Source organism: Fukomys damarensis, unplaced genomic scaffold (assembly GCF_012274545.1).
Source record: "Fukomys damarensis isolate Sample0158 unplaced genomic scaffold, DMR_v1.0_HiC HiC_scaffold_1, whole genome shotgun sequence".
NCBI lineage: Eukaryota > Metazoa > Chordata > Mammalia > Rodentia > Bathyergidae > Fukomys > Fukomys damarensis.
Window position 1 is genome coordinate 36,380,663 of NW_022900913.1, and position 25,175 is coordinate 36,405,837.

At 41.1% G+C, this 25,175-nt stretch overlaps 1 protein-coding gene across 1 annotated transcript in view; it reads right to left on the reverse strand.

Moving 5' to 3' along the window:
- The window catches only part of Emb (embigin), a 53,828-nt gene that overhangs the window by 25,526 nt on the left and 3,127 nt on the right, over positions 1–25,175 (reverse strand). The window contains exon 3 of the mRNA XM_033761633.1: positions 12,533–12,622. Within this exon, the coding sequence (XP_033617524.1) occupies positions 12,533–12,622 (90 nt within the window). The remainder of the gene's footprint in view (positions 1–12,532; positions 12,623–25,175) is intronic.

The window sequence follows — 25,175 nt, forward strand, 5'->3', positions numbered from 1 at the left end:
CCTTGGGCTTGCGAGGCAGGCGGTGGCACCACTGAGCTAAAAATACACACACACACACACACACACACACACACACACATCTTACCCTGCACAAAAAAATTTTAGTTGAGACACTGATGTTAAGAGTCCAGTGTCAACTGAATTTGGTTTTCAGCCTTGCCCATCAATTCTGCTATCCAAAATCCATTCAATAAATTACTTCCTGCTGATGTACCCATCTCATACACACCTATCAACATTTACAAGGGAAATTTCAACTGATCCTCTCTTCTGCTTTAATGATTCCGTACCACTTCTAGCATTTGGTGCTTGCAAACATCTAGAACTCATAATGCTTCGTTCTCAGAATAAACTGAAAGGTGACAATCGGAACACCAGCTCGGGACACGTGAACCACAATGGCTGAGGTTACAGGGTCAGCAAGTTGAGCATTAGCATCAGTGCAGGACACAGAACAGCCCACCCTGGGGGGTATATTCCAGTCCACAGCCAGTTCTCCTTTACTGTTCTTGGAGTTTTACATCACATTCTACTGTTTTTCCCTGTCTCCTTTGCTTTTTTGTTTTTTGTACCGGGGATCGAACTCGGGACCTTGAGCTTGTGAGGCAGGCGGCGGCACCACTGAGCTAAATCCCCAGCCCCTCCTTTGTATTTCTAAGTCAAGAGTATCTCAAGGACACGTTATCTCTGATTTTATATCTAACTTCAGCTTTTCTGTACCTTGATTTCCACCAATCTTATTTTCTTCTACTTATTTGGAATCATTTTTCATACCTTTAATTTAATACAATGGAAAGGTACAGCAAAAGAAAATCTATCAGTAGACTCCCCAATGAATTATTTAAATTTTGAAAAAAAGGGTTGTTCTACTGGCCCTTTAAATTATTTTTGCAGCAAAACTATTTTAGAAGTAAGTCAAGAGAAACAAGTAGAACTCCACATACACATACTATATAAAAATACAGGGCCGGGGATTTAGCTCAGTGGTTCCGCCACCTGCCTCGCCAGCACAAGGGCCCAAAATCACTGGTACAAAAAAAAAAAAACAACAAAGACTTGTGGCTGCAATGAGTTAAATAAAATTAGAAGAGAGTACTGAAAGCATTCAAGAGTGAAAGCTTATTCCCTTCATCTTCTTTCTCCACCATGTATTCATCACATGGAACAAAGGATTTTAAAAGAACTGAATTCCGTCAAAAAAAGAAGCCCTGTTCCACTGCCTGCCTCCCAAGCACAAGGGCCTGAGTATGAGCCCTCGTACCAAAAAAATAAAATAAAATAAATTAAAAACAAGAACTGAGGTGGGGCCTCAGACCCACCAAATTAAGAGGAAAACTCATGCCGGGCATAGTGGTGCACACCTGTAATCCCAGCACTCGGTAGACTGAGGCAGGAGGATCACTGCAAGTTGGAGACCAGCCTGGGCTACACAGTGAGTTCCAGAGCAGTCTGAACTACATAGTGAGACAGGCAGGAGGAACTGCAAGTTGGAGACCAGCCTGGGCTACACAGTGAGTTCCAGAGCAGTCTGAACTACATAGTGAGACCCTGTCTCAAAAAACCAAAAAAAAAGAGGACAATTCATAAATGCCTAATGTAAACTGAGAGCGTGACACACTATTTTGTTTGTGAAATTCTCCAAACCACAGGCTTGGAGATGTCTCTGCTAGTCATTTAGGCCTATGCCAAAGACTTATGTCTCATGCTATCAACAACTTCAGAAATACTAAAAATTCATGGGCCAGGGATTTAACTCAGCCAGTGGAGCTGTGCCTGCCTCGAAAGAGCAAGGTCCTGAGTTTGAGCGTGGGTACCACAAAAAAATAAATAAATAATTTTTCAAATGCAGGCGTCCAGGCCTCCTCCCCAAGATTTTGATACTCCCCGTCTAGGAGTATGCATTTTAGCACACACCCAAGTCTGCTTCCCAGACAGGGCTCTGCTGACACCTTTTTCTAACTCTGCTCTCCCACAGCTACTGTCATGAAAGCTTTATTTACTTCCCTGCTCTTGACAGTCTGGCAGTTAACTTTTTAATTTGTTTACTTATGTATTCATTGCCTCCTTCCACTAGAACACAAGCAGTAAAATATTGGAGAAAAGGCAACAGAAAGATACCTGCCCTGTTCACCATGGCAATCCAAGCGTTCAATAAATTTTGGTTGAACCTATTTGAATAGCAAGTGGGAATATAATATGTAAAATATTCAGTCATTTCTCCAGACAGATAAGGTACCTTGCCTTAGACTGACGTTTCAGGCTTATTAAAACTTTGCCTCAGGAAATATATAAGGAATCTTAGACAGGAAGTATTCAAGGAGATACATAGGAAATGTATAAGAAGTTCTCTCACACAGTTGATTTATTCATCACCCAAAACAAATTTCTTCACTGTTGTTATACGCTATCTATGGTAGAGGTAAATTAAAACTTGTTCTTGCTAGCAGGGAAGATAAATTCACACATAAAGACAATTAAGATGAACTGTAGTAGGTGCTCTAAATCAAATGAGATCTAAATCACAAGTGGCAATATACTGTTGGAAAACATTTAGTTCTCCTCAAAAACTAATCTACCAATTCAGTGAAGAATCAGCTGAAATCCAAAAGGTACTTTTCGGGGAACTTCATTTTAAAATACTCAAAAGAAAAGGCAAAAGTTCGAGCAATGGAAAAATCCGTTGTTTTTTTAAATCAAAGATATAAGAATATCAACATTAACGATGAGAAACATGAAGAAATTAATGGAATAGGCAGAATTTTTCAAACTGCAAGCTAAAACCAATTAGTGAGGAAATCAATTTAGTATTTACGATCAAAATTATGTTTCACTGAGTTAAAAGAGAAGAGAAACTATCAGGGTTACGATTGGGGTGGGTTCTGTTTGATGAACACCTTGCTTCGTGTATGTGAATGTGTGAGTGGGGCGTCAGGTAAAACAGGCAAGGTAAAATATATTTCTTACTTTGGGTAGCACCTTAAAAAGTTTGAAGACACTGAAACAGAAACGGTAACATGGAAATCTGGAGTAAGATTAAAGTGATATTTAGAAGCCACAAGAAAAAATGAGAGCTGTTCGGTTTAAGACTCTGATATTATTTTTGTTGTTTATTATTATTATATCTGTATAAAATAATAACAAAGTTAGTTCCATAACATACAAAATACAAAACTGTATTCCAAATGGATTAAAAAGTGAGGGATAGGGGCCAGGGATTTAGCTTCACAACAAAAATCTAAAAGTTTAGAGGCTAATGGAAAGTCAGGTGTGGTGGTGCATGCCTATAATCCCAGCACTTGGGAAGCGGAGGCAGGACATTTGCAGCATCAGGGCCAGCCTGGGCTACATAATGAGTTCAAGCCCAGCCTGAATTACAAAGTGAGGCCCTATCTCAAAAAAAAAGGAGAAATATTTGCAACTTCTATAAAAAGTTACAGATAAAATGGGTAAACAGCCGGGCGTGGGGGCGCATGCCTATAATCCCAGCACTCAGGAGGCTGAGGCAGGAGGATCGCTGTGAGTTCGAGACCAGCCTGAGCTACATAGTGAGTTCTAGGTCAGTCTCAACTGCATAGTGAGACCCTCTCTCAAAAATAAAAAAAAACTTGTACAAATTTTTTTAAAAAGTTGGTAAACCATATTAACAGACACTACACATAAACACATATGGAAGCAAAAGTGTAACTAACTCCAAAATGCAAATCAAAACAACAATGTTTATGATGCTTTTCACTTGCCAGCAAAGACCAAAGTCCAGTAATATCAAGTGCTATTTAGGATTTAGGGAATGTTATGCTTGGACACGTGGATGGGAGAAGCAAGTCATTGAGATATTTTGCAGGGGAACTTCGGACTATCCACTACAATGAAAATGCATGTAATATCTGACTAAGTAATTCTACTTAATGACATTTACTCTAGAGGAACACTCAAAATTATGCCCAAAGATAGCCGGGTGTGGTGGCTCACATCTGTAATCCCAGCACTCGGGAGGCTGAGGCAGGAGGATCGCTATGAGTTCCGAGCCCAGCCTGGGCTACACAGTGATTTACACGTCAGTCTCAACTACATAGTGAGACCGTTTCAAAAAACAAAACAAAAAAAATTATGCCCAGAGAGATATGTGTAGGGGGCTCATTTCTATATGGTTTATGTAAATTAGAAAGCAATATATAAACAAACTCATTAAGAAAAAAATTTCTAAGTAAACTGGTATATTTATACTATATATATAAATAAAAGAAACAAGTTAGATTCATATGTCATATGGATAGATTCCCAGGGACTGATGCTGAAGGATAAAAAGCAACTTTCAGAACAATACATAGGAGTTTATACCACTAATATTAAAAACTACAAAGCAATGCTAAATAGTTTCTAAGAATATACATACACATTCTTTAGACCTGTGATTTTGTTTTCCATGGTCTTAAATTACTTCTTACTGAAGTCAATCAGGTCTAAAAATATTAAATGAAAATTTCCAGAAATGGACAATGCGTGCCTTTGAAGTCAGGCACCATTCGGAGTAGCACAATGAAACCTTGCCATCAAACCACTTTTTGTCCAGCGTATCCACTCTGTTCATTACCTGCCTGTTAAGTCCTTAGCAGCTGTCTTGGTTATGACGTTAACGGTCATGGTATAACTGAGTGACTGTGCTCAAGTAATTTTATTTTACACAATAATGGCACCAAAAAGCAAGAGTAGCAATTCTGGCAACTCAGGTAAGACAAGAAAAAAAAATGCTTTCATTATCATCTCACATCATCACAAGGGTGAGCACCATGTAGCAAGCTACTCTGAACCAGGTACAATGGTACACATTTATAGTCCTAGCTATGTGGGCGGCTAAAGCAAGAGGATCATATAATCCAGGCCAGACTGGACAACTTGGCAAGACCCTGTCTCACAATAAACTAAGAAAGGGCTGAAAATGTAACTCGGTGGCAGGGTATTTGCCTAACATGCACAAGGCCTTGGAATTGGATCCCCAGTACTGAAAAAAAGATATTTTGAAAGACCACACTCATACAATTATTATAGTATATTGTTACAATTATTCCATTTTTAGTCATTATCATTAATCTCTCACTAGGCCTCATTTATAAATTAAACATTATCATCGATACTTGCATATATGCACTGGGAAAAAAAAAGTGCAGTCATCTCTCAGTGTCTGTGAGGGATTTGGTTCTAAGACCCACTGTGGAAACCAAAATCTACAGATGCTAAAATCCCTTACAACACGAAATGGCGCATAACCTATGCACATCTCCTGCATTCGTGAAGTTGCCTCTAGATCTCTTATCACATCTAATGCTAATTCCGTTAACAGCTATTATACTATACTGTTTAGGACACATCGCCAGGAATAAAACACCATATAGGTTCTATGGGGTTTCTTTCTTTAATATTGTTAACCCAGAGCTGGCTGATTCAAAACCCATGGATGCAGACTGACCGTTATATATAGGGTTCAGCATGACTCGTGGTTTCGGCATCCGCTAGGGGCCGTGAAACATTCCCCGCTGATGGGGGGGTGTTACTATGAAGGTAGCTATATTTTTTTAATAAAATGCTTTATTTGTAAATTATATACCAAATAAAACTTTGTTTTGATAAGGAGATGGGGAAGAAAGAAGAGCTATCACCTTCTAACCGGTGCTCTTCACTGCCCCATGGAGATGACCATGTTTCTCTGAATCAAGTGTACAATACAGCTTGGATTTCCTAAGTTGGAAAGGAGAACTTGTAGCTAAACCGAACGTGTTCCTGCACTGTTACTAGCTGGCTTTATTTCCAAATGTTTTTGAACCTTTCGAATTCAAAATCTTTAAGAAATTTCGGGTAGAATTTTATAATGAAATTACATAATTTTGCAATGAAAAACAAAAGCATGACTATCAAGAACAATGAGTTGAAGTGTTTCGACCTCAAGAAATTATGGAATGGCTACATGAACTATATGTACAATCTGAAATGTTGGGAGTTTATTCCTTTTATTTTGGTTAATCTAACAATAAAAAGCCATGTAACTATCGAAACTGCCCTTAATCTAAAGGTCATTTTGGAAAATGCATATCAAATGAGACCTACTTACTGAAAAATTATCAAGTGCAGAACACTTACTAATGAGTTTGTACCAAAAACAGTACCAATATTCTATAAAATGAAAGACTGAATACAACTGCTTGTGTGTGAAATACTTTCAGTGAATGGACTTAAAGAATTCTACAGGGCTGGGGGTTTAGCTAAATGGTTCTGCCACCTGCCTTGCAAGCACAAGGTCTCGGGTTCGATACCCCAGCACACACACACACAAAAACAAAAAATTCTGCAAATGCCATTATGTATATATATTTAAAAACAATCTATACAGTATATATGGTAGTAAATACTAAAAAATATTATATAGTTCCTATGGATACACACTCACAAACAGCATGAAAAACAAACACATTTTGAAATAAGCTTAGCATTGGAAAAGAGCGCAGACAGAAATGATGGGTCACGCGGGGCTTTGGCTTCACCTGTCAAGTTTATGACTTTCTCTCCAGAGGTTCTAATGGGCTATTTTTCTTTTTTTTGGTGGGGTGTTAACCGAGTATTGAACTCAGGCCCTTGCACTTACTTGTGAGGCAGGCAGCGGAACCACTGAGCCAAACCCCCAACCCCTAGAGTCGGCTATTTTTCAAACTCTCACTGTCGTATAATATAATCTTTCCTCGTGTTTCTTGTGTTCTGATTGTTTCTCTTGTGTCCCTACCTAGTATCACTGTGATGGGAAGCTCTAGAACTCTTTTTTTTGGTACCAGGGATCAAACTCAGGACCTTGCACTTGCGAGGCAGAAGGCGGCACCACTGAGCTAAACAAATCCCCGGCCCTAGAATTTCTGATGGCTGCTACCTGCTGTGTCCCTTTCTCAGTATAGAGTGTGCAGCCAGGTGCACAGCGCGTCCCTCCGAAACATCTCTGCCGCTCCATTCCCGTGGCATCATCTCCCGCCAGGGTGGTCTGTGTGTTGCATCTCAGGCTGCAGCTTCCTGTGTAAGGCAAGTAACTAAACCTCCTTGAGAGAAGAACCCATGTCTATGAATAATCAGAAGACTCTGAGGGACTTTGCAGAGGTCTTCCATTTGTCATTAGTTTCACTTTTCGTTAACAGATAATACGGAGTCTTTCAAGGTCTCTTTATGCCGTCCGCTGATTCTTTTCCATCCTAAGTCAGACCTTCCCCTATGTCTGTAACCTAAATTGGATCAGCTTTCTAGAGGACTCACTTCCTACTCCACTTCCAAATTCAAGGCTTTGTTTTTAGATCTCTGTGCCCTTAACACTCAAGTACGTTGGCTGCAGACACAAAGAACCTTAACTCAACAGTTCACAGGTTGGATGCCCAGGTCAATGTCACGCAGTGGAAATGATCTTTACTTTCTTGTGTACGCAGCTTTATATTTAAGACGTTTACTATATTTTTACTAAGCCTAGGTATGGCAGGAGGATTTTTAGCTTCTTGACTAGAATTTGGGGAATAATGTTTTAATATTTTAAAATGAACTGTTTTACTTATACCATTAAAGTTAATAAAAACAATAAATACATGTCTGACAAACAGTACTTCTATATACGACCCGTGCTGAAGATGTGACTTCTGCCTTCACTGATAAAGACAGGAAGGATTTGAACTCTGGCAGGAAGGAAGGGATGGGACTCTAACAAACTGGGGTTCATTGTCTTTCTTATGCCATATCCTGTTCCTGACAGCACCAACTCCAACTTTCTGGTGAGGTAATTTATTAGATGTTAATAACCCCGTGGTTGTTAAATTCTCTCTTCCTAGGAAGGATGGGAGACAGTTAAGGGGTGGCACAGTTTGGGGTTCTAATGTCCTCCCCAAGATTCGCCTGCTGGAGATGGGGCCCCAGGATGGAGGTGGGGCCTCGTGACAGGTCCTGAGGTCGCTGGGCGCTGTGAGTCCAAGAGAGCACTGTTAACAAAGAAGAGCGCCTGTCGAGAGCCTGTTTGGACTTTGAGTCTCTGTATCTGTGACTACTTCTTCCTCCTAAACAATCCAGTTCATCTACTTCATGATAGTGACAAGAAAAACCTCATACACGGAGCTACCTTCTTTCATGTGTAGAAGCATGACGGTCACAGGAAGATGTGAGTCCGGGGAGGGGATAATTTTGTTGTCCGGGTAACATGTGGCCTCACATCCAGTAAGAAAAAAAACAGGGATGCTGGGAAACACCATATCATGCCCTAGACAGCTCCCCACCACAAAGATTATCCAGCCCAAAACAGCAAAAAGCTGCTACTGGTAAACCCTGGGGAAAACAAAAGCTGCCTGTTCTGCCGAGCTGGAGCCCTCTTCTGTCTTCTCTCTCACTCTCTGGACTCACATCCTTCTTTGTACATCAATAATCTACATACCTGGTTTGACAGAACTGCTTCTGAAAAACATCACACACCTCACTGGACTCATTCTCTGGAAGGGACTTTCACTCCTTTGGTCTTCATCACCTGACCCTAAAACCCACATGGTACTAACCCACACCTCTTGCCTAACTGTCTAGGCCACCTGGCTGTCTTTCCTTCTCATGACTCATTTTCCCAGAACTTACTCTAAGCTCCCATCTGCAGCTCCAGTGTCTGCTCGTGCCTCCTCCTCCCCTCACCAGGACCTTGGAAGGTCAGCTGCCCACAGCTGGTAAATACTTTGCCAGCCCTCAGCTGGTAAATACTTTGTACCACTGGGTCAACAAAGTAAAAGCCAATGGCTACGTCACCAGGCTGGACAAGAAAACTGCCGGCTGATGTTTCGATGTTAATTACATTGGTTAAACTATAACACACTATTGAGACACTAAACAGTACAATATGCAGAGGTAAAGCAGACACTGAAAGTATCAAAGCAGAGACCCTTTAGTTGTGCTAATATAAACCTCCAAATAGTATTGCCAATGGGAAACCTAGAAAAGTGATGTAAAAGTTGTCCATTTTTTAAAAAAATCTGTTTTAAAAACCCAATGAGAGCACAAAGAAAGAAAGGGAACATTCTAGTACTCATCAAGCAAATGGATTTTGTAAAACTAATCTACTTGGGGTTAAGGCAATTAATATAGCTTTATTTTCATAGGTTCTGACTGTCATTGAAAATTAGTATGAGTCTACTTAAAAAGGCACAATTTTTTTAATGATGCTGCTAAAAAAGAAATGAGGTTTTTGGCATTAAGAAAGGCTGCAGAGGGTCGGGGATGTAGCTCAGAAGCATAGCACTTGCCTGGCTGAGTGCAAGGCCCAGAGTTTGATTCCTGGCAGGGGTGGGAGGAGGCTGACGAGCATCAGTTAGCAGCACAGACCCTGGTGCCAGACTGCCTGGGCTCAAAAATCTGCTTCCAATTTAATACCTCTGATCTTGGTCAATTCATTTCCTCTCTTGTTGCCATCTGAAAACTACAAATAGTAACAGTACTCAACCTCAAAGGGTTGTAATGAGGATTAGTTATACTTTAGAAATATGTACATGGTACACAGCCAACAGCATGAGTTCATTAGTAATTAGTAACTTTTTTAAATGTTAAATAAGTTAATCTCCGGGTCTTTTGAATGCCAGACCATGCTTTTCACTATCCCAAGCACAGAGCCCCATGTGTTTCTCACTCTCCTTAAGAACAGCCTAGAGGAGGGGCCAGGGATTTGGCTCCATGGTTGCGCCACCTTCCTGGCAAGTGCAAGTTCCCGAGTTCAATCCCCGCCCCGGCAGTGAAAAATAAATAAATAAACAAATAAATGAATAGCAGCCAATGTTGTCATTCTGGTCTAAAATTTGCGACTCAGCTAAATACTTGGATCTGTCTACAACAAACATTTTAACCTAATAGAGAGCTCTACTTCTAAAATGGTCAGAGAGAAAGAAAAAAATACTAAGACACAGTATAGTAATGCTGTAAGAAGTGTACATTGACAAATAGTAATGATAAACTCAATATTGGCACAATAAATGATGTGACTATATAAAAGCCTTCCATTCATGAAGCAGTAGAATAAAAATCCTAATGGCAGCAATAAGAAGCAAGCTATAAGGGCCGGGGATTTAGCTCAGTGGCACCACGCCTGCCTCGCAAGCTCAAGGTCCTGAGTTCGATCCCCAGTACTGCCAAAAAATAAAAGAAGCAAGCTATAGTTTCGGACATTTAGAAGTATTCTTCAAATTGAGATTCTAGGGGCACGGATGTGGTGTCACAACTGCCTGGCAAACAAAGCCCCCCCAAAAAAAATTGAGATTCTGTATCCCAATACACATAGTTCCTAAGAAAAAACTAGAGATTGAACCCAGGGTCTTTCACACTGAGCTACATCCTCAGTCCTTTTTTATTTACTTTGAAACAGGGTGTAAGTAAGTCAATAAATTGCCCAGAGTGGGCTTGAACTTGTGATCTTCCTGCTTCAGGTTCACAAAGTACTGGATCACATGTGCCACTAGACCCGGCTAAGAGCAAACTTTCTAAAGGAAAAGCAACCACAATAGTTACCCCAAGTGAAAAGCCAACTCCCGGTTCATTTTTTTCTTTTGTCAAATAAAAACAAATTAAGACTTTAAAAAGACTATTTCAGAAAGACTCCTACAGCAGAGAAAAAGCTTCACACTTAAGATCTTTAACTGCTTCAAACAGAAAAGGTCTTTCCTTTACAGGGAGGGACAAGCAGACTAACGGAACTTCTGAGGGAAACTGCGCACACAGGTGAGTGCATACAGACAACGTAATCAGGCTGTGCCATAGAATCTCAGATGACCTGTACTTTGTGCTCACTCAGATTTGAGGCAAGCTGAAGTTCCGGGCTCCACGACACAGAGAAAAGCCAGGGCCAGGGATTTAGCTCAGCGGTTCTGCCACCTGCCTCACAAGCACAAGGTCCCAAGTTCGATCCCCAGTACAAAAAAAATAGAGAGAAAATCCAGAGAGTGAAGTTCAGGCCAATCGAGGCAGCAGGTAAATAATGGACAACTGTGAACCACTACTGTCTTTATAATGGTGACAAAACTGATTTTAATTAATTATTAAAACAAAAGAGCAGCTAGGATTTAAATCCTCCAACCCGGGGATTAAGTAAACATCCAGCCTGGCACCAATTTAAAGGGCCACGTCTTGCCCTTGCCCTGAGCATCGACCTTTCGTTCATAGGCTGCCCTGGGTCAGGGAGGGGTGCCTTGCTGCCCATACTGCCAGACGGGTCAAAGAGTCTGCAGCCTTACATGTCCACTCTAAACTCTCCTGAAGAAGCAGTTCCTCTGAAGGAGGCAACCAACAGTTAGAACATGCAAAAAGTAAGAAAACCAGTAACAACACAGAAATGGTATCATTTTTTTTTTAATATGAATATATTCCAAGGCGGGAGTGGTGGAGACACCTGCAACCCCAGCACTCGGGAGGCTCCAAGAGTTCGAAGCCAGCCTGGGATAGATGGTGAGTTCAGGACCAGCCTGAACTACAAAGCAAGATTCAGTCTCAAAAAACTTTAAAAGAAGAGAATATATTCCAACTATATAAATAACCCCTGAAAGTATAGACTTAAGAACACATCCCAAATATTGGAAAGGAGACATCTGGAGACAAAGAGCTGCACAAAATTATAATAATGTTCTACCAGGGCTGGGGATTTAGCTCAGTGGTTCCACCACCTGCCTCGCAAGTGCAAGGACCCAAGTTCGATCCCCAGGTACCAAAAAAACAAAAACAAAAATAAATAAATAATAATGTTCTACCAAAAAGCTCAGAGCAAACATTCTTTGGCTTCAAACTGGGAGCACAAACATAAATTCCTTCTAGCCATATGAACAGACTTGGAGAAATATTTCATTGACTAGGAAACAATTAACAACTAGACATAAAAGTAGAAGGTACTAGCTCCAGATTTAACAAACAGATTTAAAATATTTTAAGTTCTAATTATACAGTTCTATTTTAATATTGTTACTAAAACAGATTAAAGAACACTGCAATTACTTTTGAAATATTGGAATCCACAGCTATGCAAGCCAACGTGAAGGAAGCAGACTTGAGCTTAATTTTAGAATTCTTTGCTTGCTTTCCCACAACATTGTCGTTGACTGATTTGATACCATCGTCATTTACTTTGGGTGAAGGGTTCCCAGTAAAAACACGAATTCTATCTCGAGTAGACTTACAGGATATATCAGCAGGAATCGGCAAAAACATTTAGAATATCTGCAGATCAAACTTAATCCTCCCCTGGGGTGGAGTAGGAGTAGTCCAAGGCAGGGCAGGGAAATGGGGAAAAAATAGGAACCAACATACACCATGTAAAGGTACAAGTTCCCAGTGATTAATGTAGATGTACTGTGTACCTAAAATGTGCCACTAAAAGAATTTAAGGGAAAAAAAATAACGCTCCCCTTCTCAGGTGTCCTTGCTTAACGGTCTGGGTTCAATCCCTGGTACCAAAAAACAAAACAAAGCAAAAACCTAATTTTACCATTATAGTATTGAAATATGATATATTTACCAGTTAGCGATATGTTATGACTCTCTGAGGAAAGATTAGAGTATTTTCCCATCATTTCTTCTCGAACAGGTACACTTGTAAAAGGTGAATCTATAAGAGAAAGAAAACGGGGTTACACATCCTTACTAAGACTAAACAACTACCTGAAAGCCAGTTGGCAACAGCTAAAATACTAGTGTGTACTCTTGATGAAAAATAGTTTTCCTGCCAGGCGTGGTGGCGCACACCTGTAATCCCACCACTCGGGAGGCTGAGACAGGAGGATCACTGTGAGTTCGAGACCAGCCTGGGCTACATAGTTCCAGGTCAGTCTCAACTGCACAGTCAGACTCTGTCTCAATAATAATAAAAAAAAAAAGTTTTCCAGAAGCTCTTAACTGGAATATACGAGACTACTAAATGTGACCAAATTACTGATTTTATTTCCCTATGTTCCCTATTTTCCTAAAATTTTCTGGCTTTTTCTTCAATAAAAACTTCCGTGTTTTTTTGTTCTATACATAATGTCTTTACAAAACACAAATGAAGACACTGAGCAATGAGATAAAAGTGACTAAAAGGGAAAGACAGGAAGAGGCAAAGAGAGAAGAGGACAAAGCAGGAAGGGAACTGCATTAAAAAGGGCACGAGAAAATAACCAACGTAGAAAGCTCTCGCACTCGGGGACAGAGACGACAAGAAGGCTGCTCAGGGGACGCTGCTGTTCTTTTCCACCTGTGCTTACGGCGGGGCGCTTTCTTCACATAGCCCCTCCCTCTTTTCGGTCACTTCTTGTCCTGAAACTTCTCACGTTCTCTCCATGTTCACAAAGCCCTTTTTTGTTTTTGTTTTTATAATACTTACTTACTGCTCCTTTGACTGAGGGCACCAGATCTCACCCCTCACGAAAACAAACCCATCTCCATCAACCAAGTCTGAGGGAAAAAGGACTCACTGTAAACATCACTGCATTTTAAATCTTCTATTTTATTTAACTTAAATCTGAAACTTTTCTGCTGTACTTCAATGAATACTGTTCTGTTCAGAAAGTCATTCTTAGTGCAAGATTAGATTTCCAATCCTTTTTTTTTTGGTACCAGAGATCGAACTCAGGACCTTGCGCTTGCAAGGCAGGACACCACTGAGCTAAAGTCCTGGCCAACCAAACCTTTCCTTACAGGTGTAAAAATCGACTGCTTTTGTTGCATTGGCTTTACACATGGCTTTTATGGCACTAATACAAACATGTACCCAGCAGAACATAATTCTACAGGTAGGTTGTATTCCAAACGCTTAATCATCTCTAATACAGCTTTGGAAGCTGGAATGCACCTTCCTATAATACAAAAACATGCTTACATCATTCCATCTCTGAATGATTACAAAGGAAAATATGTCTTGATCTTTAACAAAGAAGCCAACCATCCTAAAGTGGAGGAAAGAGCCTCTTCAATGAATTGTGTTGGAAAAACTGGATTTCAACTTGCCAAAAAATAAAAACTAGACCCCTATCTTTCACCATGCACTAAACTAAAATCCAAGTAGATTAAAGATCTAAATTTAAAACAGAGGAGCTGGGGATTTAGCTCAGTGGTGCCGTCACCTGCCTCGCAAGCACAAAGTCACGAGTTCAATCCCCGGTGCCAAGAAAAATAAATATTAAAACAGAAACACTAAACTTTCTGGAAGTTAGGTAGAACCTTCAAAGACAGTGGCATAGGAAAAGATTTTATGAACAAATCCTCAGTAGCACAGGAAATAACACACAAAGAATCATCAACTGGGATCTCATCTTATTAAAAAGCGTTTGCGGCCAGGGATTTATTTAGCTCAGTGGTGTTGCCATCTGCCTCAAAATTACAAGGACCCAAGTTTGATCTGCGGTACAAAAACAAAAAGCAGGGCCGGGGATTTAGCTCAGTGGCTCCACCACCTGCCTCGCAAGCGCAAGGATCCCAGTTTGATCCCTGGTACCAAAAGACAGACAGACAGACAGACAGACAGATAGATAGATAGATGCAACAACAAAAAGCATCTGCACTGCAAGAGAAACCACCAAGAGAGCTCAGTCATCCTACAATATGGGAAAAGAAATTTTATCAACTGCTCCTCAGACAAAGGTCTACTATCTAGAAAATATATAAAGAACTCAAAAAAATCAGGACCCCCACCCATACAAAGACCTGATTCAAAAATCTGCATCTGAAGTGAACAGGCATCTCTTGGACAAACCAGGAAATGCAACAAATAAACATATGAAAAAATGTTCCACATCACTGGTCATTCAAGAGATGCAGATGAAAAACAACACTGAGATTCCACCTCACCCCACAAAGAATGGCTGCTACCAAGAAATCAACTAACAACAAATGTTAGTGGGGTTGTGGGGGCGGGGGAATGACACCCTCCTCCATTGTTGGCGGGAGTGCAGACTGGTGCAACCACTATGGAAATCAATACGGAGATTCCTCAAAGAGCTGGGACTGGAGGTTCCATTTGACCCAGCCATCCCTCTGCTGGGTATCTTTCCAAAAGAACTAAAAGAATCATATCACAGTGATATATGTGCACCTATGTTTATAGCGGCACAGTTTGTAATAGCTAAAACTTGGAAACAGCCCAATTGCCCAACAAGTGGAGACTGGGTAAAGAAGATATGTTTTTTCTACAAAATGGAGTACTACTCAGCCATAAAGAATGAGAAACTTGCTGGGCATGGTGGCGCACTCCTGTAATCCCAGCACTCAGGAGGCTGAGGCAGGAGGATCGCTGCGAGTTCTTTGGAGACCAGCCTGAGCTACACAGTGAGTTCCAGGACAGTCTCAACTACATAGTGAGACCCTGTCTCAAAAAAAATGTAAAATAAAAATAAAAAAAGAATGAGAAACTGGAAACATTTATAGCTAAATGGATGCACATTGAGGCCATAGTCTTAAGTGAAATAAACAGGACACGTTATGTGTAAATACTGAATACTTTTGCTGCTGTGAAAAACTAAAAGTGTAAATAAGGTTCAAACTGTATAACTGATAACGTGAAATAGGAAGAAAAAGGGCTAAAGAAGGGGAAGTGGGAAGGGAAAAGAAAAATGTGAAAGGAAAAAATGTAATCAAAGTCTTAGTAGGGGAGGGTGGGATGATGAATGTAACTGTACCGTATACCTAAAAATTATCAATAAACTTAATGAAAAAAACATGTCTTGAGTTTCTCACTAGGCTATGAGGAATAGAAAACCTGTCTTCCATCCATGTCCAGTATTCTTGCATTCATATTCATCTTCATATCCTCTCTCCCCACTCACACACACACACACACACACACAGCTAAAAAGGTCCCCAACAAAATTATTGCATATAATAAAAATTCTTTTTTTTCCCATTACTGGACAGAGCCCACTTAAAGGATCTATGAAAGAAACATCTCAGGAAGATTGAGGCAGATGCCACTCGCCTCTGAATAGGAAGCCAAGGCGTCTGGGGCCTGGGTGAGAAGGGACAAAGTGGTCTGGGTATCATCTGATCTTCAAAGTCCGCCAAACATCATGTGGGCTTTGTTACCTTCGCTTCCTCGCTGGGGAGTCCTCCTTTCTGGGCCTATCTTACTACAGAACAAAGTACATTCATTAAGGCTCTCACCACCCTTCTCATTCTTTTTTTTTTTTGATACCGGGGATAGAACTCAGGACCTTGTGCTTGCGAGGCAGGCATGGAGCCACTGAGCTAAATCCCTGGCCCTCTTTTTCCAAATCCCCAGTCTCTCATTCCTGATACAAGTCCGTAACCCTTTCAAGAGTGTCCAGCAGCGTTTATTATTATTCACTCCATCAGTGATGAGAGAACGGCATAAGCTAAACCACAAAATGCTATTATTCTTATTCTAATTTCACTTAAACAAGGGTTAAGCACCTGATACATGCTCGATGGTGACAAAAAGTAAAAAGCTGAGTAAGCTTGCTCCTAACAGGGCCAGAGGCGCCCCACCTGCCTCACAAGCACAAAGTCCTGAGTTCAATTCCTGGTACCAAAAAGAAACCTTGGTCCTCAAAAACTTCACCGATCGTAACATTAGCCGTGTGGGCCACCAGCTGCGATGGGAGTCGGTAGGATTTCAGAGGACGGCAAGCTGCCCTGTAAAAGCTGCAGCGTGAAGCGGGCTCTGGAGGCAGGATGAGGGCGCGGTAACGCCGAGGTGAACAGGAGCTAGGCTGCTACGGACCCCCGCTCATCACAGGACCTGCTGTGGGAGGGAGAAACCATGTGGAAGCCACATTAGAACAGAGAGAGAAGGGGTCTCAGCTTTGTTCGGACAAAATCTGAGCTTAAAGCAATTGAAGGAATAGGACGGAGGGAAAGAAACGGCCAATCCTAGGCTATACTAGGCGTTCTGGCCATTTCCAATTGCAGGTTCGCATATTACGATTACCATCAGACGGCCACAAACTTGACACTGCCTGTACTTCACTCCGTTTTCCCTTCACACGATCAGTCTTTATCAGTCTTCACTCTCCAAGCAAGCGCCAACGGCTAAAGAACACGTACAACACAGTGGTTTTTGCTTTGGAAAAAGTACCTTTATGAAGCAATATATGCAAATGCCTGAAGAAGGGAGGAAGTGCTAGAATAGTTGAAAATGCGAATTTGTTTGGACAAGATTTTCTTTAAATCAAAAAGTGACTAAGTGGGTCTCGGGTTTAGCTCAGTGATTCCGCCGCCTGCCTCTCAAGCACAAGGACCCGAGTTTGATTCCAGATACCAAAAAAAAAAAAAAAAAAAACTGAGAAAGCAAACTATTGCTTTCAGTACGAAAGCCAGCAGAAGGAAACAGGACTTCGGGCAGATGTATTCTGGATAGTTCTAAGAAAGTATACGACTGAGTCACAAAAAGAATAAAATGGAAAGGAATTTGTACCCTAATCCAAATTCTGCCAGTCGCTTCTTGGGGTTTCAAAACATGATCCGAGCTCAGTATTCTGATAACAGTACGTCTCCATCGTAAAATGCATTTCATAAGAGCAAAAGGATAAGCAAAGTTGTATAAATATTGGATGATGGTGCCAAGATCCTAAAGTTCATTCCCCACACTATAATTGCCCCTTTCTTAATCAATGCAGTAAATTTCACGCCTGGCATTCACTCACAGATAGTGGTAAGATTGCCACCTACTAGTTGTTACAGGCATTAAAAGTTTGCATTTTCCCCCTGTAGGGGAGAGGGCACATGAAGCATATAGCATCAAAGAACTGTGTAATATCCTAATTCTTTTTTTTTTTTTCTTTTGGTACCAGAGATCAAACTCAGAACCTTGTGCTTACAAGGCAGGCAGCAGAACCACTGACCTAAATCCCCTGCCTGTGTCCTAATTCTTAACTATGACTTAAACATTTTTCACACACTTCATTTTCAACACTTGCAAATGAGATAAAAGTACCTTAATGGCTACTAAAAATATTAATATACTTTCATAAATTTAACTGTGGGGTTTTTTTAATTGAGTTTATTGGTACATTCTAGGTGTACAGTACAGTTACATTCATCGTTGGGACCCTTGTACCTTTACATGACAGGTCTTGGTTCTCATTTTTCCCCTTATCCCTGCCCTCCCTTCACCCCCCTTCTCCCCTCCCCATTTACAAACACTTTATTTCCATTTTTTCATCTTCTATTTGTTTCTTTTCCCTTATTACCTTTCCCCTACCCTTCCCACCTTCCCTACACCTTTAGCCCTTTTCTTCCTATTTCACATTGTCAATTCTCATTAGGCTCTTATGAACTATTGTAGTTTTTCACACCAGAGAAACTATAACTTTGGGGTTTTAATTGAAGCAAACTAAGAGGGAAAAAAGAGGATAAAAAGACTAGGAAACTGTACTGGCTTTTAAGATTTGCTTTCGTTTAATGAATTCCACTACATCTGTAAGAATGAACACCCCCAAATTTCTTCATTACATTTTAGCATTTTTAGAAGAGTTTGGACTTCACTATAAAATGGTGTAGTCAGGCCAGCGTTGTGGCGCAAGCCTGTAATCCCAGCACTTGGGAGGCTGAGGCAGGGGGATCTCTGTGAGTTCAAGACCAGCCTGGGCTACGTAGTGAGTTCCAGCTCAGTCTCAACTACATAGTGAGACCCTGTCTCAAAAAAAAAAAGGTGCAGTCAGATTGAGCATGTAGTTCAGTTGCAGTGCTTGCTCAGCAGGTACAAGACCTCAGGTGTGACCCCCCCAGCACCACACACGTGAGCAACCTAAGTACACCGATAAAGTGTAAAGTCATTATTAAAAATAAATATAATTACATCACATCTGAATGTTTCTTCCAGTCAGTACTAATAATTAAAATTATTTTAACAAATCTTCTGATACACAGCATTATAAGTGTTCCACCCAATTCTGAAAACACTACAATTTAGGAATAGATATAACTACTTATAAATCAGAGGTCTGAACATTTTTTACTGAAAGCAGTATTACGTATAATCATACGATCTCATGCCACATGGCAAAGCATTTAAGCCATGATATGGCTAACCTATAGCTTAAAAATATCTAATTGTCAATTAAAATATTTCTTACGAAGAACACACTTGGAACTGTACTGGGTTCTAGGAGTAGAGTTCCCAGCCCCTGTCGTGCACCACCACGCCCGGCTCATGACTCTAGAAGTAGAAGCAAAAGAAGGAAGAATCAAGGCTACTTTGAGTTCTGAACATTGTCGTCCAGAGAAAACTTGTCAAGAAATAAGAAGAGAGAAAAGGAAATCTTTAAGAAAACACAAGTAAGTTATCCTGATAAGACCATTGTAACAGGCTTGACTTGATTTAGCCAAAAGGCCAAGAAGTGGTGTATATCAGGCTTTATAAGTCAGAGATGAGTAGGTAGCAGTTCAGATAGTTACTGGTATTTTTTACATAATATGGCAACTATTGCACAAGAAGGCCTTTAATAATTTTTTTAAATGCCTAATGAGAAGTACAATGTGTGTTTTTTCCGTCCTATAAAACTTCCCACAGTAACAACCCTATGGTAATTTTCCAACCCACAATGGCAATGATTCCAAAGTTGAGAAACTCTGATTTTTAACAGATACCTCTTTAACCTTGATTCTTCAACATGGTTTTTAATAATCTTCAAGTGGCCCTGTTCTACACAGTTGTTTTTTTTTTTTTGGTACCGGGGATTGAACTCAGGTCCTTGCACTTGCAAGGCAGGCTACTGAACCGCTGAGCTAAATCCCCGGCCCTCGTCTACATAGTTTAAAAGGAAAAACAAATTTTTTTTTAATTTGGTTACTGAGGATCAAACCCCCAGTCCTTGCGCTTGCAAGGCAGGCAGCAGAACCATTGAGCCAAACTCCCAGCCCTAAAGGAAATTATTTTATAGCATGATGTTTCTTCTTGGTTTTGGTACCGGGGATCGAACTCCAGACCTTGCGCTTGTGAGACAAGCACAGCGGCATGAGCTAAATCCCCAGCCCAAGCACGAACAATTCTTGCCACCCTTCCTGGACAACTGACACCTTCGGGCTGGAGTCCATTATGAAGATCTCTTAGGAAGAAAAACTACATGCTGAAATGCAAAGCAGGAACCCAGTTATTAGCTAGTTCATCACTCTTGGCTAAGCTACAAAGCCCTATTGGGCCTAAGTTCAAATAAAAATTCCTTCTCAGGTTCAACAACTGTACAACTGAAAGACCATTAAAATGCTGTTTTAGGATTAAGGATAATTAATTATGATGGCTTAGTAATTTTTAAAATACCAGAAACCATGCTGTCTTCAAATAAAAAGTGTAGCATTATTTTTAGAGATAACGTTTATTATTTCTATACTAATATGACTGAAATATTGTTATGCTGGAAGAGTGATGATGTACTATTAGGAGGGGACAGTTTATTTTTAATAAAGTTGTGTAATGGCCGGGCGTGGTGATGCACTCTTGATGAACTCTGTGAGTTCGAGACCAGCCTGGGCTACATAGTGAGTTCCAGATCAGTCTCAACTACATAGTGAGACCCTATCTCAAAAAAAAAAAACAAAACCAAAAAAAAAAAATTCTGTAAGATTTTATACCATCTATGTCAGTTCATTTATCCTAAGTTATTTCTTCCAAGGTTCACCTTATTTTGTGAAATATGTAAAACTCTACATCTAGAATTAAAAGATTATAGCCGGGGATTTAGCGCAGTGATTCTGCTGCCTACCTCACAAGCGCCGGGTGCCGAGTTTGATCCCTGGTACCAAAAAAAGAAAGATTATAATCTAGAACAAACAGACTCGATATATATATAATCTGTTAGAAAATGGTACCAAAGGACATAAACCATTGACCATTTCTCAGCTACTGGTTTAGTTTAGTGCCTATGTTAAATCAAGCTTCTTGAACTAATGCTTCTTGTTTCCTCTTAAAATAACCTCAAATTAAGAGAACAAGTTTCAAGAGCATAATTTTTTTTTTTCCATGACAGGGTCTCACTACATAGTAATTACTGTTACTGACCTAGAACTCGCTATGTAGCCCAGGCTGGTCTCAAACTCAGCGATCCTCCTGCCTCAGCCTCCCCATAGCTGGGATTATAGGCATGCGCCACCACGCCCGGCCTAGAGCAGAGTATTTTTTTTTCCATTGAGCCATGGGAGAGTGAAGATGCTGGCCTCATGACCAATGGCCCTAAGACATTACTGCGTATTTCCTACAAAGGAAATGCCACAACATCATCAGGACCCTGCATGAAGGTCGGGGAACTGATATTTATATATTACCAGCTCATTTCTAGTCTCCCTGGGATGCACTTCTTAGCAAAAGATCCAGCTCCGAAGCTCATGCTGCCATGTGCTGCCCAGTCCCTCAGTCTCCTGTACTCTGGAGCTGCTCCAGGCTCTCCTGCCTTTTGTGACCTTGACACAAAACAATCCAGGACAGTACTGCCGTAAGTAAGACTCGGGGGAGGCCCCTCCGGGCAAAGGTACCACAGAAGAACGGCCATGCTCTTCTCACTTCATCCTATCAGTATCTTTTTGCATCCTGATGACTTTTTTTTTTGAGAGTCTTGCTATGTAGTTGAGGTTAGCCTTAAACGCGTAGCAATCTTCCTGTATCAGCTTCCAATCATCTGCATAAAGTGGTGTTTCTCAGCCTTCTCCACTGCAAAATTACTACTCTTCTACCCTTTGTATTTGTAAGAATTTAGTGAGGCATTACCGTGGACCCTCAAGTTACAACCGACCTGGTACACAGACAACTTGGGTTAATTAGGCTAATCGAAGATTCATCTGCCTCTCGTTATCTGCACAGTGGGCTTTGAGTGGGGAGGGTTTGTTTGTCTGTTGCATTACTAGGGATTGAACTCAGGCCCTCAGGGCCTTGCACTTGCTAAGCTAAATCCCCAGCCCTGCATCTGGTAAATACCCAGATCTCAACTGTATTGACTTAGTTATCACCAGCCCTCAGGAACTAATCCACTTCATAAGTCATGGGTCCACTTACCCCAAAATTCACTTGAAACCAGAAGACACCTAAAATAGCAAAGGTAACTGGACAACAAAGGCAAGACAAGGAGCATCACAGTCTGACTTGAAATCACTCTACAAAAGCTGTTGTGATAGCTGGGCGTGGTGGCCCACACCTGTAATCCCAGCACTTGGAAGGCTGAGGCAGGAGGATTCTATGAGTTCCAAACCAGCCTGGGCTACACAATGAGTTCCAGAGCAGTCTGAACTACATAGTGAGACCCTGTCTCAAAAAAAACCAAAAAACAACAACAAACAAAAAAGCTGTTCTGATAGAAACAGCATGGTACTGACCCCCCCAAAAAAGACCCAAAGATCAATAGAACAGATTGGAAGATGCAGAAATAACTCCAAACACACTCAGCCAGCCACGTTATCTTTGACAAAGGGGCCATATACCTTCACTGAGCCTCTTCAATGAAAACTGCTGGAAAAACTGTTTTTTCACATGCTAAAGATTGAAACTAGACCTATACCTTTCACTATGCACTAACCCAAAACCAAAATGAATCAAAGATCTACATACTAAAACAGAAACCCCAAATCTGTTGGAAGAGAGCATAGAACTCTGAAAGATAAAGTAGGCAAAGACTTCATGAACAAAACCCCAGGAACACAGGAACAATCACAAAGGATCAACAACTGGAATCTCATTAAAGAGCTTTTGCACAGCAAAAGAAACCACCAACAAAGAGAAAACCCACAGAGAGGGCAAAAAATTTTTACCAGCTATTCATCAAAGGACTATTATCTATCTAAAAAAAAAAAGGACTACTATCTAGAATATATAAAGAACTCAAAAAATCAGATACTCTCAAAGTTAAAGACCCAATCTAGGAGCTCCAGAGGCGCAATCAGTTAGCCCAAGGTACTTATTTATATAAAGACACAATCCAGAGCCGGGAATTTAGCTCAGTGGTGCCACTCCCTAACTTACAAGTGCAAGGACCTGAGTTAAACCCGTAACAAAAAAAAAAGACCCAACACAAAAATGGGTATCTGAAATGACAGACACTTCTCAGATGATGAACAAACAGCAAATACATGTGAAAAAATGTTCACAATTGCTGATCATTCTAGAGGTACAAATTAAAACAATCCCACCAGGCCTGGTGGCACAGGCCTATAATCCCAGCACTTGGGCTAGGGAGGCTAAGGCAGGAGGATCACTGTGAGTTCAGACCAGCCTGGGCTACAAAGAGTTCCAGAGCAGTCTGAACTACATAGTGAGACCCTGTCTCAAAAAAAAACCAAAAATCTGAGGGGGCTGGGGATTTAGCTCAGTGGTTCTGCCACCCACCTCATCCTGAGATTTCACCTCACTCCAAAAAGAATGGTTTTTATCAAGAGATGGCTGGGGATGTAGTTCAGTAGTGCAGTGCCTGCCTGGCAAGCTCAAGGTCCTGACCTGATCTCTGGTATCAGAAAAAAGTAAAATAAAAAACAGTTTAAAGGTCTTTAAAGCCAGGTGTGGTGTCACACACCTGTAATCCCAGCACACAGAAGGCCTCGTGAGTTCAAGGCCAGCCTGGTCATGAGTTCGTAGTGAGTTCAAGACCAGCCTAAACTACATATTTGAGACTCTCTCTAAAAAAAAGCAGAACAACAACAAAAAACTAAATACTCAACATTCACTTTATACTTTAAAAAGGTCTCGGCCGGGCATGGTGGCTCACGCCTGTAATCCCAGCACTCGGGAGGCTGAGGCAGGAGGATCACTGTGAGTTGAGACCAGCCTGGGCTACATAGTGAGTTCCAGGTCAGTCTCAACTACATAGTGAGACCCTGTCTCAAAAAAACAAACAAAAAAAAGGTCTTTAAAGATAGAAACTGCTAGCATTTCCAAGAGGTATACTAATACAACGTTAGGTAGTGTGAACACTGGTGCTTGAATAATACCAATTTCAAATTTTTTTGTTTGTTTTTGGTACCAGGGATCGTGAACTCAGGACCTTGGGCTTTCGAGGCAGGTGGCGGAGCCAATGAGCTAAATCCCAGGCCCTCAAAATATTAATAGGCAGTTTCGGTAGAAGAACCAAGTAGGAAATAAGGTTGATCGGTCCTGTCCTCTGGAAGATAAAATGCTAATTTAGAAGGGCTCTACTGCAAATATTTTTCAGAAAATAAACACACCCGATTCTTCTAATTTTCTCCATGTAAGATATCGTCCCATCTGCATATTTCTCACATAAAGGTATTTTAACTTCTCCCTTAATTGAAAGAACCTTCAAAGTGTCAAGGTGAGTCCCTGTGGGTCAATGGGGAAGAAGAACCAAGGATTCCCAGAGGAGTAAAATGTTCTAGGCAATTCTTTTTAAGTGGTATGAAGGAACAGAGATGCAGGGCACAAACACTTAAAAACGGAAACATCCCATATTCACTAAACCTTTGGTATAGTTTTACCCTTTGGCTATCTTTCCTTCTTTATGCAATATTACAACAAAATCTACCCTCTATAAACTCATAAAAATAAACTCCCGCCGGGCGTGGTGGCGCACACCTACCATCCCAGCACTATCGGGAAGTTAAGGCTGGAGGAACGTCGCGAGTTTGAGGCCAGCCTGGGCTACATAGTGAGCTCATTAATTCCAAGGAAAAGCTGAAAACCTTTGTTTGGAACAGCGCCCCGCTAAGTCCCTGGTAACCAGTCGTTCCTATCTTGAGCAGTAGTGGCGTTCTTTTAACCTTACTAGATGCTAACACTCTAGAGATTTATTATCCCTCAAACTTGTAAACAGTGAAACGAGATGATTTCCACACAAAAAGTAACTAGGAAAAAAATGAAGCTAAAACGGTAAAACTGGACTTGGCTTTGGTCATGTTTGTGCTTAAGTCCCTCTGTCAAAGAAACAACCACACACACACACACACACACACACACACACACACACACAAAACTGTCTTCAAAAGCCATGATTTAAAAGTGAAAAGAAAAAAGACACACAACCACTATCCTGTAAGTTGTGTGGGCTTGGATTGGCTCCGTTTAGCTGCGATGGTTTTTCTCCTCCGCTCCTAACTACACATCCCCGGAGGGAACACACCTGCCCGGAGGAGGAGAGGGCGATACTGAGCCTAACTCGCTTCCAGGAGGGCGCTGGCCCGGCCTTGGGGAGGAGGATCCCGCCCTCGCGCCGCCCGGCAGAGGCTGAGCCGGCGGCCCC